This window comes from Tauraco erythrolophus, chromosome 21 (assembly GCF_009769465.1).
Source record: "Tauraco erythrolophus isolate bTauEry1 chromosome 21, bTauEry1.pri, whole genome shotgun sequence".
In the NCBI taxonomy this organism is placed as follows: Eukaryota; Metazoa; Chordata; class Aves; order Musophagiformes; family Musophagidae; genus Tauraco; species Tauraco erythrolophus.
The window spans coordinates 8,192,552-8,209,745 of NC_141485.1; the positions used below are offsets into that span (position 1 = coordinate 8,192,552).

General features: G+C 41.8%; 1 protein-coding gene across 1 annotated transcript in view; it reads left to right on the forward strand.

Moving 5' to 3' along the window:
• Window positions 1-697: 697 nt before the first annotated feature.
• LOC104374538 (protein spinster homolog 3) overlaps window positions 698-17,194 on the forward strand; it is a 35,672-nt gene continuing 19,175 nt past the window's right edge. The window contains exons 1-8 of the mRNA XM_086624461.1: window positions 698-861; window positions 1,916-2,072; window positions 7,972-8,414; window positions 12,128-12,193; window positions 12,645-12,781; window positions 13,324-13,475; window positions 14,388-14,454; window positions 15,402-15,592. Coding sequence (XP_086480587.1) covers window positions 8,207-8,414; window positions 12,128-12,193; window positions 12,645-12,781; window positions 13,324-13,475; window positions 14,388-14,454; window positions 15,402-15,592 — 821 coding nt within the window. The 5' untranslated portion in view covers window positions 698-861; window positions 1,916-2,072; window positions 7,972-8,206. The remainder of the gene's footprint in view (window positions 862-1,915; window positions 2,073-7,971; window positions 8,415-12,127; window positions 12,194-12,644; window positions 12,782-13,323; window positions 13,476-14,387; window positions 14,455-15,401; window positions 15,593-17,194) is intronic.

A 17,194-nucleotide genomic window follows, 5' to 3' on the forward strand; every position in this document is an offset into this window, starting at 1 on the left:
TGGTGCTGAACTTGTCTTAAGCAAAAGTAGCTACTAAAGAAAGCCATGAGAATAAAATAATTTCATTAGCAGCCTGAGATTCTGTATTATTGTGCTGTATCGAAAGTGTGTAAAGTGTGCAAATTCCAGCATGATTCCAGGCAAGAAAAAGGCTAGATTTTGTTCATCCACCTTTTAATTTTATATGGAAGACCTTTTGAGGCTGTCTTCAGACCAGGGGAAATTACTGGTAGTATAAAGAGTGAATGGAATGAATAGACAGAAATGTAAGATATGAATATGTCTACTTTTCAGTTTAGTATTGCCAAGTAATTAATAAATTTTAAATATTCATATTATGGTTTTATTCCTGTGGTTGCAAATTTTGTAAGGAATATTTTATGCAGAGCAGAGCCTGAAGAACCAAGTGCTGAAACCTGAAAATATCTTGTGCATTAATTAACAAAAATCAGATGTTAAGCAGAACTGTGTAAGTGTTTCAAAATTTTAATGTTTTTTATTTTTTCTCCCTTTTAAGGATCTGTAGTACCATTTGCTTTAGAGATAGGAACTTGAGGTCCCTTTGCCTTAGCAAAGGAAATTGGTAGCACAGCAGGGAATTCTTCCCAACTCTTTGTCTCCCAGATTACCAATGTAATTGACAGACTATCCTGCCTACACTTTACATTTTTTTTTCTCCATCTTCATGGATTTTTTGGGTTTGTTTCATTAAAAGCAGATGTTTGACTGGCCAAGGTTTTTTTCAGACTTCTTTATCACTAGCTGATCAAAACCAAATGGAAAATGCCCAGGAAAAGAGTGACTGGCTACTTTCTGCATTTGTTCTCTTCTTGTTGGAGTGGAAACTGCCCTATGCCTAAGGTGGGTACCTATCAGCAACAGAATAGAGGTATTTTAATTCCAATTTTCTATCTAAATTGCTTCAAAACTTTAAGAACTTCCAAATATTTGCACGATAACTGTCATAAACATCAGCATCCCAGGGTTAGTATAACTGAGAGTTTTGAAGTGACAGAAGTTTTCTTTTGTTGCTGGCAGAATTTGTTTCCCAGCGTTAACAATTATGCTTGGTGATAGGGAGTTCACGTGCTTACCCTTACCAAAAGGGTGAGTACAGCCTGGACTTTGCTTACTGGAAGCATTGCGAGCGACAGTAGATGTTTGTGTGGGATGCTCTGATGGGAAGTAAAGACATTTGCAATACTAAATTAGATTATTCTTAATTTAAATCTGTGTTTATGCCAGTTTTTAGTTACCATTTTCTGTAGTGATTAAAATACTGCGTTCACTTGCAGAATAGTCTTCTCTTTCAGTTTGGAGATAGTAAGGCTAGGGAGAAAAAGGCCTTTTAGGCCAAGTCCTCCATTTTTGTTCTGTCAATGCTTGTCTGTTTGTCATAACTCATAATAAACGGCTCCTTATCTATTATGCTGTCCTCTTAATTAAGAGGGCTCTGGTGTATAAAAGTGAAGACTGCAGTGGTGAACTAATGGTTCTTCTGGGGATGAATGATTCGCTATAGTAGAAAGGTCAAAACATAGGTTAAACAGACATTTAATTCCATAGTTTTCTTCCCAAATCCATGCAGATTTCACAGCCCTTTTCTGCTATAATTGTGGCAGAAGCATCCAGAATCCTAAAATGCAAGAATTCCAGTTATCAGGTACAACTGTAAAAGTGAGCTTGAGCTAAAAAAAATAGACAAAAGCAGTTAAATTGGTTTGCAAAATAGTGTCTTTGGTGCATAGTGACTATAACGCCTCCCTTCTCTTGACCTCCACGAGCTGCTCTGTGCTTGAATAAATCTCAGCTAGAAGAGGAAGCTCTGTTCCAGCGATGTGCAGCTTCCTCCTTTGCCTGATGTTACTGCAAAATGTTCGCACTTGCAAAGAAGATTATTGTGTTTTTTTTCCAGAGAAGAAGGAGGGAACCGTTAATAGGACTGGAGTGTCTTCATCTTTTACTGCTCTGTGATTGTGTGCTGGAACTGTAATTTCTTCTACTCTACCTTTTGAGGCAGAATTATATGGATACAACTGAGGAGAATGTTACCTGTGAAATGAGTTATTTTGGTAAGCACCCCAATAATTTTTTCTTAAAGTTGCAGATTGTTTCCTAATTAAAAAGGTGTAGGAGAAGACTCTGAACTAGCCTCCCTGCCCAATCAGGGGCATTCCTGCATTCCAGGAAGTTTAAAGTTATATGTAACTTATTTGTCAACAATGATGAAAAAAATGGATTGTACAGTTTAGAGTGTGTAAGTTTTACTTGCTGCTCTCACAAGGCTAATGTGTGCTTACACTGGATCCACACTGGGTTTTGTGCTATTACCCAGGCAATGTGAAAGAAAGCATTTTAAAAGGAAATCCAGGCTGAGGAGATAAAAAAAAAGCAGTAACTAAAAATGTAGCATTTATTGAAACTTACAGGATGAGAATCTTCCAAGCAGGTATTTTCCAATTAAGTCTATAGTGAAAGAGGTGGTCCAGCTGGTTTTCTTGAAGTTTTTTGTTAACAGAAGACTGCTCATAAAGTGTACTGGACTCCTAAAGACTGTTAGTCTGGATGGTTCAGTCCCTTGCTACATATTTGTTCCACAAGATGCACGCAAAGGCAAGAGACACACAATTTGATTGATGGCTCATACTGCTACTTCTTCCTGCAAATGTTTGAAGAAAAAAAATGTTGACAGTCTAGTTTTGATTATTCAGCTACTAAATTTTATTCTAAAATGTTAAATACTTCATAACAGTATTTTAAGTCATTAGTAGTTGCTACCTGAACGTTAATCATGATTAAATGCAGCCACAAGCAATACCCTGAGATACAGCAGATTCAACAAACTACAGGTGCAGAATTTCTCAAACTTCCATCGGAAGGAGAGCACTTGGGCTCCCTCACTTCCGGCTAGCACAGGCTCTATGTTCCAAGGGAATAACACTTCAGCAAATGTGCATCAGTCTGGAGGACTGAAATGCAAAAATATACACGTTGGTAGATGAGTCATCCCTGGAGTTTTGCAATAAGGTATTTTACGAGGACAGTATAACTATTGATTCCATAATATATCTGAAACTGAAAATTGTGCCGAATTTTACGCAGGATTCCATCACTTGAGTAGCCTGCTCTCCTGTCAGGTGGGTCAATGTTTGGTTAAACTGTAAGTCAGACTGCTGTCCCTCCAGACATGCAATCCAGATAGTAATGTCTAGGTCCCAGTTTGTCTTTATGTTTTAGCATTGCAGACTGGATTCAAAAGCAAAAGTGATTTATTGTGCAGTCTTGGTTCTAATAAAGACCACAGTGACAAATCTTAAAAAACCCACAGCCTCTTTCCTAAATCTCTGTCACTCTACAGCTCTTTACCATTGTCTTTGACTCTCCTTGGAGTGGAATATTTCAGGTAGATCCAGGCATGAGTTTATTAAGCTGTCTGCCTACCAGAATTATGTTGAATTTCATTTTTCTGATCTTGACAGACACTAAAATTACCAAGTATTGCAGAAATCCGTATTTCAATTATTTGCAGAATCTCATGATTTATGAATTTGCTTCCATCACAGCAGGTTTAAAATATGTACATCTCAAAATGCAGACCATTCCCATATATGCTTGCAAATACAAAACAAGCGTGTATTTTCTTTTGGCTACTTTATGTCTCTGTCTGAGTAATTCATGAGAGAAATGTGATACCAAAAGCAGCTTATTTCTTTCTTCCTAAAATCAGTATTGGCAGATCTAGTCAACAATGGATATTATTTCCATATTCAATTCTTTCATGGACTTTGTTGCTGTTTGCTGTTCAGTGGGTTAATAAGCTTCTTTTTGTTACATGTATTGAAATGGTTTAGAGTTAATCAGGATAAAATATATTTCAGTTTATAACTGTCTGACATCCTGGTTGACTATTAATGCCCCTTCTGATGTAGCTTTCTTGGAAAGCTCTGGCAAAACCTCCAGAGCTGTTCATGGATGCGGCAGCATCCGCCATTAAAGGACATTTGGATAAATAAATACATCCAAAGGCATTTTCTAGTAAATACTTGGAAATCCTTCCAGGGAAAACTAGAAGCTCTCACATCAGTTGTCTGTAAACAGTCCTGTCTGGATTGCAGGCGTGGCACGTTCGCTGGCACTGTCTCACCTAGGTTTAGTTAAGCTGACAGGAACATACCAGCGGCTTCCATGACTCTGAGAGGTCTCAGGTAGCCCTGCCTGAGAGTGCCCAAGGCTTCTGCTCGTTAGCTGCCTGCTACCACACCGCTGGCTTGTTTCTTGCTAATGAGAATGGCAGCACAGGGCAGGGTTGTGGCCAAGAAAGGGTAATTCCTTGGTCTTGCAGGCAGAGCACATAGCACAGAGTGAAGACCCAACAGAACTGCTGCCCAGATGCTGGGTGGGTGCCGAGGCAGACGGGACACTCTAGATGAGTAATAGCCAAGGAGAACTTATTTGAATGCTCTACTTGAAGCAAGCCAGCTTCCTGGGCGCATATACTCCCATGGATTGGCCTGCTGAGTGTCAGCCAACCAGTTCAAGCTATCACCAAATGTGTGTGTTCATCTGGGGAGTCTCAGTTGCGTTTGTCAGATTCAACCATCAAACCAACTTTTGGTATCACAGCCAGACTCGGACCGATGTCAGAAAATGTGCTGCTCTGTGTGGCTGGTGCCAAATGCCTCGAATAAGCAGGTTCTGACTCGCTGCTGCCGTGGAAGGATTTAACTGCGTGACACAGCTGAGAGATCTCCTGCTTAAATGGACCATGGAGAGAACAGAGCTGGTGAAGGGGCTGTGACAGGGACAAAAAGCTACTTTTTATGTTGCATTGGCACCTGGCACCCTTGGTGTAAGCTGCGGAGGCAAAGACTGCACTTTGTTCCAAGACAGTCAGTCCATATCCTGGCTGACGGAAATGAACAAATAAGGAAAAGAAAATATTTGGCTATAAAGAAATGAGCTGTAATCTTGCCTCACAAAAGTTGACTTGTATTGTGTAGTATTCTGTAGCCCAGGCAGCAAAAGTGGATCGTCACAAAGTTTTGCAGGAGTTTTTTGGCGTGGCATTGTCTGCATGAACATGAAAATGGCAGTCGGAGAAAAGAACAAGCAGGCAGTTAGCGGCAGGCTTAGCTCCCAGGGAATGTCTGTCAAAGCTGACGGAGTAAGGCGAAGTCATGGAGGCCTTCTGGAAGTGACTGCAGACTGGTGCCCAGCAGTGAAAAAGGGAGTGGAGAGCAGGACGTGGCTTGTGACACTGAGGTGAGGGAGAAGGGGGGCGATGCCTGGCACCAGCAGCAGCGGCAGAGCCGCAGTGTGTTTGGCACTGAGGTCCCACAGCCTGGCTCACAACTCTGGTGCCAGCTAGCGTCGCATCCAAATCGTAAACTAGAAGTGAGGTTGGGAAGCTTTAATGAAGGGCAAAAGAGGAATCAAGAGTTTAAGGAGAGTTTATTGCTGGTGGTTTGGTGTTTGTGAGGAACATTTTCTGTTTAAACTGACTCTATCTTTGGAAAATGTGGAATTTGGAAATTCCATTTTAGGAAAGCAGAACTGAGTTCTGGCCATAGCAGCATTAGTTTAAAATCTGCTTGTAGCTGTTTATAAACACCAAGCGTGGCAGTAGAGGTCAGGAGCTGAGAGCAGTGCAGGATGTGCCGCAGAAACTCAAAGGACATTTGGATCAAGAGGCTAAGCTCTCCAGAGTGAGAGTTTTAAATCCTGACGAGCCGCCCTCCGGGGACGGTTTGAGATGTGGCTGGGCATCAAATATGGAAAATATTCGTCCTAAAGGATGTCGAGCCCAGATCAACTCCTGCCTTGCTTTTGAAGGGAACAAAGATGAAAAACCAGCACAACTTGGGCTCTCTCGCTCGCTCTGGCTGCTGAACCTCCCTGCGGCAGGCAGCTCGCATCGTCAGTCTGCGCCTCCAGCACCCTGTTTGGGCTCCGCTTCTGCCCGTTTCCGCTGGGTTTTCTCTCTTTTTTTAAAAAAAAAGTAACTGACTAGTTTGCGGCAGGGCGTTTGGGGGACGCGCTGCCGCGCTCCGTGCCGGCGCCCCGTGCCAGTGCCCGGTGCCCAATGCCCGTGCCCGGTGCCGGTTCCCGGTGCTGGTGCCGGTGCCCGGTGCCCAGTGCCCGTGCCCGGTTCCGGTTCCCGGTGCTGGTGCCGGTGCCCGGTGCCGGTGCCCGGTGCCCGGTGCCGGTGTGTGAGCGCCACCTCGCGACGCGGCGCTGCAGCGGCCGCCGGGAGCCGCCGGGAGCCGCCGCTGCCGCCACTGGCTTGTGGGCTCAGGCAAAGCAGAGCTGGCGTTCACCTTGCCCACCTTTAACGCCAACTGTGATTCTTCCAAGTAACTGCGATATTTTCTGTAGGTTTTTCATCCATGTTTGTGGACGTAGATAAAGTTTTTAATCTCTACAAAATTGTGCTCATTCTTTATTGCTCCCAAGTATAGTCGACTCTTGCCTTCATTGGTTTAATGATGGATGTGGGATGCGTAGATGATGTGACATTTACCCAGTGGAGGTTCTCCAGTCCATACTAGGGAAAAAGGTAGTAGTGATAATATAGAAGGGAGAGCAAAAGTTTCTTCCTGATTCTAAGTTGGCACACTCTGAAACGTTTTCTGACACAAGCCGACTTCTGTGGGGCTCCCTTGAGCAGGAGTGGGGAGAAATGCCCACGATCTTTATCCAAATCCTCCCTTAGAAAATTGAGAGCTAAGATGTTACCAAAAAAATAATAACCCTTCTTGAAATAAAAGTAATACGGACTCACCCATGATTAAACTAAACATGCCTTCTGGTTCGTGAAGAATGAAGACAGAATGAAATACTGCAGTGTTGAGCACGCAAAAGTAAAGGAGTCCAGATTTTACAAAATGACCAAGAACACTAGGTGCTCTTTTGGTTTTCAGTTTAGTCTGAAGTGTGAAACACACAGTTCTTAAAAAAAAACCCCAACCATAGACTCTTATCTTCATTCCAGTTAGCTGCCTCACTCTTAAACCCTTACAGTTTACTGTTAATTTTCACTTTAAACTTTCTTGACAGGGTGCAAAAAATAAACTGCCTTCTGAACTTGGTAATCCACAAAATATTTCAAAAGACATGGGACTAGTTATGTGTCTAAAAATAATTAATATACTAAGAAAAGTGATGCTGGAAGAATTAACTAAAAATAGTTTTTCAAGTCTGAATGGCCAATAGAACGATGGGGAAGAAAGGTACAAGAACAAGAACGCCTTCCTGTGTCCTCCTTTCTTCCCCTTTCAGACCCCTTTTCGGGGGAGAAAGGGGAAGAAATCCCATTGCACAATTCGGAACCGTGGAATGTGCACACTTAGGGGCGAAGACGAGTATTTTTGCTTCCATCTCCCTTTCTCTGCTTACAGCAGCATTCTGGGTTGTTTTTTTTTTTTTTCTGTTGTTGTTTTGTATTCCCCACTAAAAAAAAAAAAACCAAACCAGCAAGTAGTCTGGAGTATGAGTGTTCTGCTTAAATTGCTGATTTGACCTAAAAACTCAGGACTTTATTGGAAAGGGATTTGTTCTGGGAGATCTGGCCAGTGCAAAGCCAGTGGGTGGCAGCAGGGAGAAGTGACTGGTCAGGTGGCAGGGACCGGGCTAGTAGCCTGTTCTAGAGGTCGGGGGTGTCTGTGTGTGGCAGGAATAAAGATCTGAGGGGCAGAGAAAGCAAATGACTTGTCCAGAGTTGCACCAGGAATCCGTGGTGAAGGAGGGCTAAATGCCAAGACAGGTGCCTGGTCTAGCAAACGAACTTCTCTTTTTTTGTTTCCCCTCTCTTCTTTAGAAAGGCCATTTTTAGCTGTGGCAACTCACTGAGACCCTAGCGAAGATTATTATTAATTTTGCTGTGAGATCATTGCAAATTTGTGAGCTTTCATTTTTTGGATGCACAATGGATTATTTGGCTTTCGTATGCATTTACTTTTCCTTGTCTTCAAGGTGTAGCATTCAGCAGTTTTGCTTTTGCAAAAACACAAGACTGCAGCTTCTTTCTTCGTGAAGTTCTTCCTACTGCGAGCAACATTTAATTTTAGTTTTTAGTGGCTGGGCTTCATTGCCGGAAATGACCGTAGTGATTGAAGTTCCTCATAGCCCGAACACAGAACTGACTTGCAGCTCGGTGCGCTCAGGAAACGCTTGATCCCATCTGTGGGGACTTTCAGCACTGGGAAATATGCAGAGCTCTGGCGCTCAGGAAGACACGGGCTTGCAGCCCCAGCCACCTCCCGAGGAGCAGAATTACGGAGCTACTGCAGCACGTGTGGGAAAAGCTCCATTCCTGTTTGCATCAAGGCGTGGTCCAGCAAAGAGAGGTTACCTGATAGCTGCTGTGCTGTGCTATGCAAATTTAATAAATTTTATGGATTGGTTCACTGTGCCAGGTGAGAGCCTATTTTCTCTTTCTAAGGAAAAAGAAATTTAAGTTCTCAACAGCTCTACTTACTCTGTAGTTACAAATGTTCTCCAAAGTGAGGATGTGCTTTATGTCTTTTTACTCTTTCTCACTGATCTGCTTTAGCCTGTTGGTCATACTGTTAATGAAACTTCCAGCTATAAATCTTGAGAGACCAATAAATGATGTATTATTAGTGGTTAGTAGAATGCTTATAAAAATCACATCTATTAAATGCTTAATATTCATTAAGTTAAACAGACTTTAGCATACAGAGCAACTAGTCTATTTTTGTGTCTGGATTCTGCAGAGATGTGACTAAGAAGCTTCCCTTTATTGTATACAGCAGCTTACCAGGCCTTTTTAGGATCTAGTAGATCAGATGTGGCATTCCTTTATCTGAAGAATAGATTAAAAGTAGAAAAATAATGCTGTCTTTGTGAAGGTTGTTTAGGGGAGGCTTAACTTCCTCATGGAAATTGTGTGATTTCTGCCATGTAGAGTGTAACATGGTTGTGTAAAGAGAATCGAGACCCACTTCCTTAAGCATCACCTACCAAATTTACAACTTGTTTTCTCATAAATAATATCCTTCTTTCAAAATGTGATTTTTTTAATTACTTTTTTTTTTTTACCTAGCCATGAACAGCAAAGCATTGCTTCCCGTAAACGGGTGGGAAATCTATGTGAATTGTGGTCTGTGTAAATTCTTCTGTTTAGCATGACCGCTAAGCATCTACCACGCTTCCAGGGATCTGATTTATGAATTAGGAGGAAACACTTGTTGTGAGCTTCCTATATTTTACTTCTGAGTGTCACGGAGATCATAAATGTTTTAAAACCTTGAAAAAACCCAAAGGATGGATTGTTAAATTTGGAATTAATATCTAGTGACGGTACACAAACCGATTATTTTTACTACTTAGATAATTGAGAAATTGAAGACATTTGGTCAGTATCTTTAAAAATGGAGAGGCTAGTGGGTTAGGAGTTTAAGCTTTTTTCTTTTGAATACTTCTTAATCACACATATGAGGGAAGGAAACAAGGAGTGCATGCTGAATGATATTACCAGACAGTCAGTGAAAAACTTCAATGTATGAGTTCTATTGTCAAGTAAATTTCCCTGGAGAAGGGCAGGAGACAGGAGAGGCTGAAAATACCTTTGAGAAAGAACTGGGATGCTAGGAGGGTACACGACTGGAAGTATGAAGTGCAAGCAGTCATTTGGCTCGTTCCAGGCTTTGAACTATTCTTTGGCTCCTGTACATGCCAAGACCTTAAAATTTTCAGGAAGGCCTGTGAAGTGAAGCTTGCCTACTTGCTAACATGCTCCGTGGCTTGTGAGTGAGGTGCCTTCAGGGACACGTCAGAGTTCAAAAGCAGAGGTGAGGATAGTGTCCAGCCTTTGGAATATCAACATCTGCTTTAATTACAATATATGACTAAACCACAGTTTAGTTAACTCTGTGAGCTCGTGGGCTGCGGGGAGATCCACAATCGCGGTTCATACCACAGCAATATACTGTTCATCTGCTACAATTCAGCGGCACTGCAGAATTCTTCCATCAGCACTTGTGCGTTTGGCTGTTCATATGTGTCAATGTATTTTAGAATGTGAGTTAACAGGAAAGTGAAGGAGGAGAGGCTCGAGAGTTTGTTTAAAAGTTAGCTGGTGGCAGTTATGAAGTTGTGGTTTCCGGGCAGTTTTGCTCACAGGCTTTGACAGAGTTTGCATCAATTTTCACACAGAAAACAAGCTCTTCCACTTAATTGTCTGCTGGAATTGAGTCTTCAGTTTGTTAAAAATGGGGATCGTGCAGACTTTTCCCCCTGTGGTCTGTTACCCTATTCCAAGCTGTTCAGATCAATGCTTTATAATTTGCCAGTAACTGGTCAGGCCAGTTATTTCAGTTATGTGGAGAGGATAACATTTTAATGGTACTCAGTGTGGAAGTTAGAGATGAAGTTATGGTTCAGTCAAGTCTTGTCTTAGCTGTGATTAGTTCTAAATACTCTATTAGTCCAAATTTGAAGTTCCTTTAATAAAGTATTTCTGTGTGTTAATAATCAGCTACCAGAAAGAACAGATAGAATTGATTGCCCTGTTTTAATGACGCAAAATGTTCGAGTGAAGTCACTGACTTCAACTTCTGAGACCATTAGCAAAACTCTAAATGCAAAATATGTTCAAGAGTCATTGAGAAACAGCTAGAAAACCTCCAGTGCTGCTGTTAGGCTTGACCTTGATCTACACCGACTTCACGTCACATCAGTAAGTAGTGAGGACACTGATGGTGCTGCAGCCGCAGCGACTGTGGGAGAGCAGGGATTTAGCTTTACACTAGCTGGCTCAGGAATGCTTCTAAGTGGCTGCAGCACCGTAGTATATGGTGTAACACGTAAAATACACTGCAGGAGCAGAATAGGTGCCGCTTGCTGACCTCACCCTGAGTTCTGTGCTGCTGCAGATCAGCTTCTGTGAACATAGCAGACAATTTACTCGGAATTTGTCTTCTCAAGTGGTGGCATCATCCTCTTAATAATGTTTTGATATTGACTATTTTAGCAAAACTAAAGCTGCATGGAAAGAGATTTCTTTTTTAATGGATATCTTTCAATATCATAGTAAAGGTATGCTTATGCAAAGCAGTATCTTCTGCTATTTTTAATTTTCTTTTCAGGAATATTATGCAGAAATGCAAGATAGGTGAGGTGGTAGATCTGTAGCCTTGGCATGATGTAGAGATGAAAATGACCTTTCTGTCTCAGCAGCATTCATGCATGCATGAGGTGCCAGATCCATGGATCTTCCCTCAGTTGCTTGTGTGATTTTCTTCTACACTTTTTGACAACTCTTCTAACCTTTTTCCACAGCTATTGAACAGTTAGAAATTGAGATGGAATTTCTGTCAGCCATTTGTTACAAATAGACATGATCACTTTTGATGAAGTTTGTCTGTCATTGTCACCACTAAAAATGCTAATTTGTAAATCCACAGTTGTCTGTATCGCATCTGATCTCTGCAAAATTGTCATGGAAATACGAACAAAATTCCACGGTCGGAACCATGATCTGAATTACAGCAGTATTTCCCTGGCGATGGGCTGATTTAGCCACCATTGGCTAATGAAGAGTAGCCATTTGCATCCTGAAAAATCCAACGTGCACTCGTTTGAATACTGTATATGCTGAAAATATTAACAGTTACTCTTAACAGAAGGAATTTCAACTCATCTTAACATTTGAAGGTCATTAAGAAAATTTTCGGATTAGCTGTATGACGATAGCAATCTCCTGTCTGGAAAACTTTGTGAAACAAAACGAAATGCAAAACAAACCCAAAAATGTTTCGTTCCACATTGTGTCCATTAAACTTTGAACTGTAAACTGTTTATGTGCTTACTTACTAATGGTGCAAAAGAAACAGAGCAGTTATGATTGAAATAGTGGGTAAACTGGCTCTCGTAGGACCTATGTAGTGGAAGATCATGAATTTTATCTATAGTGATAAGAATTTTTAATTCTCTGGGTATCTGTGCTTGTGGTAGAGTAATGTTTTACAGGTAAACTAGCAAGCTGAATGTGCTGCAGTTCTTGCAAGCCCTGTTCTTGAAATAAATCTTTGAGTTTGCAAGTGACTGGAATTACAAGGAAGGAGAAGGGTACTTCACTGTCATTCAGTGTTTGACTCTGTTGCAGGGATCCTGTTAAATATACAGAAATACTTCAAGCTTAGCGATGGGGACACAGGTCTACTGCAAACAGGTAATAAAATCTCTTAAGTTCAGGTAGTTTACTTTGCCTTGTGTTCCTAAAACACAGTCTAGTTCGTTATTTCTTCTAGTTGCTACTCATGTGTGGTATTGCTCACACCCACTTGTAGGCAGGCTGACTGGAATGCAAAACTGAAGGTCTTTGGTTCAGGGAAGACGAGATGAGTCCTTCAAAAATCCCACAGTGTGTGAATCACAAAAGATGAAGGGATTTCTCAAGAAATACAGAACCTGAGCAATTCACACATTTTATTTATAGCTTGGGGTTTTTTTGAATCTGCATTCATCTTTTTCTAAATATCAATCTACTTACTAGTTTTACAAACTCAGCCTGCCTTTAACCCATGCCCTAAAAAATAACCCGAGTTTGTCTGAGGGCTGAGGAATACGTACAATAAAAATAGTTTGACCGATTTTATCTTTGCTCCTTGTTGGATTTCCAGTCTTCATCTTGTGTTACATGCTGGCTGCTCCCGTCTTTGGATACCTCGGTGACCGGTACAATAGGAAAATCATCCTTGGAACTGGTATTTTCTTCTGGTCTGGTGTAACACTAGGCAGTTCATTCATCAGTGAACCGGTATGTTGCTTTTTTAGAGGGTACGATGAAAATTGTCAGCATACGTCTTGCAGGAGTTGATAGAGTTGTTCTCTGGTCACATTTGGAAAAGCTGTCAGCGAGCACTCACTCCCCAAGCCCGGACTAAATGGAATTTGTGCAGGGATGCTTTATGTGATCGCGGAGTCCAGCCTAGGCAATGGAGAACCCACATGTTACAGTTGCAAGTGATGGGATCTTATTTTTGTTGTGAATGTTTGTTGATTATGACCTCACAGTGCAGCAGCTTGTTCAGCAAGCTTGCGGTCTATCGACCCTATCCTGTAATTCCCTCTGGGTGTCACTCTAAGAAGTCACTACTGTGCAGAAAGTAGAAAGCACAGCAATGGGATGTGAGGGAAGCAGATATGTATGGTGGGAGTACAGACATATGCAAGAGGCAATTGAATCCTTATTTCCTCTGGTGCATTTGATCCACTAAATGTACCTCTTCAGTAGTAAATAAATAGCTTGCTTTCTTGTATGGGGTTTTTTTTGGACTATAACATGTCTTTTGCCTGCAGTATTACTGGATATTCTTTCTTTCGCGAGGACTAGTTGGCATTGGCACAGCCAGTTATTCCACGGTAGCACCTACCATCATTGCAGACCTGTTTGAGGAAGGGAAAAGGACCACAATGTTATCTATCTTCTATATCTTCATTCCAGTGGGAAGGTTGGTTTTCTTGCTAGTAACTGACCTGCCTTTTGAAATTCTGTCTGGTCACACCTGCAATTCAATATACTATGAGCCTTATTAGACATAGTTTGATGTGTATCTGCATTGGCTCTCGCAAATGGATTTGTCACTTGCTTAGCACGTTTGATTAGAACTAGTTAGGCTTATTTCTGTGTTTGCCTTGAAGAAAAATTTGCTCTTTTCTCCCAACGTTTTTTAGGGAGAATCTAAACTCTGAAAACCAGTAGGCTTTAATAAAATATTGAATCAATTCTAGGAGAAATATGTGCATGGGGTAGGTAATTTATTTCTGGGTTTCTGGGTTTTGTCTTCTTGGAAGACAGAAGCTTTCAAATATTTGTTTACTTGACAAATTGTTCAAGAACCCTCCACTAAATATCTCCCAAGGAAGAATTGGCACTTCCCTCTCCTCTCTTAGTTAAATCGACATTGTGTCTGAAGAAGAGCTGGAGATGGGCTTTTTAAGTGGTTCGGAGGCATACTCTTTGTTAGAGCCGGCAGCCAAGGCTGAGCCTAGAAGGCAGACTAAAACTAAAGAAATTCCTGCAGGGCTTAGTTCATGTGGCTAACACAGAAAAAAAAGTGAATAATAAACTGCTTTATGGGCTGTCTGATCTGGGTTTGCAGTTTCATTCTGCAGAATCTGTATTCCAAGGGGAATCTGGACATTATTGCCACCATCTCAAGTCTGCTCTGAGGAGGTTAGACTCCCTTTTTAATGCTGGCTGGCAAGTAGACTAGCACAGATCGTGAGGGTTGTTTCTGTTCATCCATTTTGAAAACTATGATGGAATACTTCTCTGTGCTATCCTTGGTTGGCAAGACATGTCATTTCAGACAGCAAGAATTCATTGGTGCCTACTGATTATCCCTTTCTGTTGCTTACAGTGGTCTCGGTTATGTCCTAGCAGCCGGCATGGCAGATGTCACAGGTGACTGGCACTGGGCATTCAGGGTGAGTTATTCACTTTCACTCATGGGGCTGAGCCATTCACTGTAAAATCAGAATAATCACTGGGGTTTGGATTACTTGCGTTCATTGTGGTAAAAGAGGCGAGCAGTGGAAGAACTTTCGACTGGCTAGTCATGAACTCGGTGTTTAAGAGAACTCCCTGCAGGACAAGTGGAAGACGTGTGGCTAGCTCTTGCAGAATGAAAGCAGGCATAGGTGATATTGTGCAGCAGGCAGGGCAGGTGCTGATGTTCCTTTACCTGAGGACACATTTGGAATGGTTGTCAGTGCACCAAGACCTCCTCAAACAGAGGAAACTGAATGTAAAATGCTCATTATACTGGTACCACCAGTATAATTCTTCAGGAAAATACAAAGAGATTGTTTTCTGAGATGCTATTGGGAACAACTTCTATTATTTGAGGGTTTCAAGAAAAAAAACCCTCTTCTGTTCTGCTCATGTTATCATGATGTCTCTCCACACTGAACACCGAGTGCTTTGGAAGTGCTTTGTCAGATCCTCCTAACTTATCTATAAAATTAACGCAAGTATAGGATGAGTGGGGAAAAGTATTTACTGGAATAACAGTCTGATGTTATTCAGATAACAATGATGACTGCATCAGTGATTCTTGCATTTGTGGCCAAAGTTCTATGGTACAGTTTTCTTTCTTCCTGTGTTTTTCTCCAAAATTGGAGGGAGTGATCATGTATCTGTATGATGGGGAGGGAGGATCTATTGTCTTTCCTCCAAAGCCACCATAAATCACCAAAGTCACTCTTTTTCTTTACAAATGTGACCTACAAACAGTAAGTCACATCTATTTCTGAATATATCTGCAATTCTCCGATATGTAATTCTGACACTGAATTTGAATTGCTTCGGAGTTTTCACTAGAAAAAGAAAAGAAAGAAAGGTGTCCTTGATCTAACCAGCCTTGTGTCTACAGATAACTCCTTGCATGGGAGGTATAGCACTGGTTCTTCTGGTTCTGCTGGTCCCTCACAGGACCCAGAGGAAGACAGCAGCACACAGAGCACTGAGCATCTCTGGCACAATACGGGTAGCAGCCGAGAAACCAGGTGTGCAGAGAACTGCTAAGACGACTTGGTGTCAAGATGTCATATCGCTGGCCAAGAAGTAAGTTATTTTAGCAACAAAGGTTCCCTCCATCGAGAAATGACCATTCTGTTACTAGAAATACGACCACCAAACCCTGCTCAGCTCCTTTGTGTCTCGTGCTGTATACGAGATGATTGAAACACCACTAATAAAACATCTCTCGCCCACTCTTTTACAGGAATGCTATACAAGAGATCAAAAATTTCTTTGCTGCTGCTATCCTCCCATTTTGAGGAGGAGGAAGGAGGCAAAGTTAAGATGGCAGTGTGCTCCTACTTAAATCCAACTGGACTTTCCACTAAGTTTCCCCTTCCCTCTTGCTTGAACATGTAGGGTAAGCTAGGTTGGTAAAAGTGTCTATTTTGCAGGTGTAACTTTATCTGTCATTCTCAGTGCCTGAGGGAGGTCAGATCAGCACATCTCAGGCAGTCTCGATGTGGCATTTGTGAGCCCCTTGTGCCTCAGACGCAGGAGTCTGTGGGACCCAGTATGGTTTATAAGGTACTGGTCCGTGTGTTTTGACCAGCTAACCTGTGGCTGGCAGATGGCCTCTTCCTTTAACCACAAAAAAATTAAAGCCAACACCAGCTGACCTGCAGGACAAAGGAAAACACTGGCGGCAGCAGGTGTCCCACTGCCGGTCCCCGCAGCCCGCCAGGGCGCTGCCCGGGCCGGCGGGCAGAGCTCGATCCAGCCGGAGAACGGCAGGTGCCGCTGCGCATCTGCGGCAAAGCCGCTTCCCGCGGTCCCAATAAGTGCTTTCAGCGTGAAGACTTGCTTTCCTGGGACCTCGTCTGTCTTTGGAGTGTTCTTCTTCTAGAGCATGCAGCGTTTTCTAATCGAGGGTTAGATTTGCATCCTGTTTGCATCCAGAGCAGCAAATACATTAGAGATCCAATTTGTTGAATCACAGGTTGAAGGCAGTAGTCTGACATGAGTAAAAAATGAACCTTCCTCAATCAAAAATGAACCTTCCTGACATTTCAGCTAGACTAACATGAAAATTGCCTTCCTACAAAGATGTTCCTTATAACCTCCAGCAATGTTGTTAATAGTAGATTTTAATTTTCTATAGCTATTGATTTCCAAAGCAGAAAGACATACTGCCAAAAAACAGGTGGTTCCACTTTTCATCAAGTCCAAGAGCCCTTTATCTTTAGAAGATGAATTAGATTATTATTTTAACAAATCCTCTAGTCTGGTGGTCACCTGGTCATTTGCAGCACTTTTATTTAGTCTGAAGATACTTTGAGGTCAATACCTCCCTATTGACCTCAAAGGAGACTTTAACTAGTAAGAGACCAGTAAAAGGTTAATTTTCTCCTAGAATAGGGTAGGAAGGAGACAAGATTTGGACAGTTTTTAAAAATGCTTCTCCTTTTGTCTGAAAACTCACTGTTCAGACTGAGCATCTGTTTTTACTTACTCAGGTAGAGTTAAGGAGTGCTTCAGCTGCTGCGTCTTAACAGTTTGGAAGACCCAGATGTTACTCTCATTTATACTGGTTGCACAAGTAAAATCATCCTGCGGAATTTAGACTTGCACATAGAAAACTTTCGCTTAGCTACTAAGCCGTTAAATTCTTGACCACTCTCTATTGTTATAGTTCTGCTATCAAAA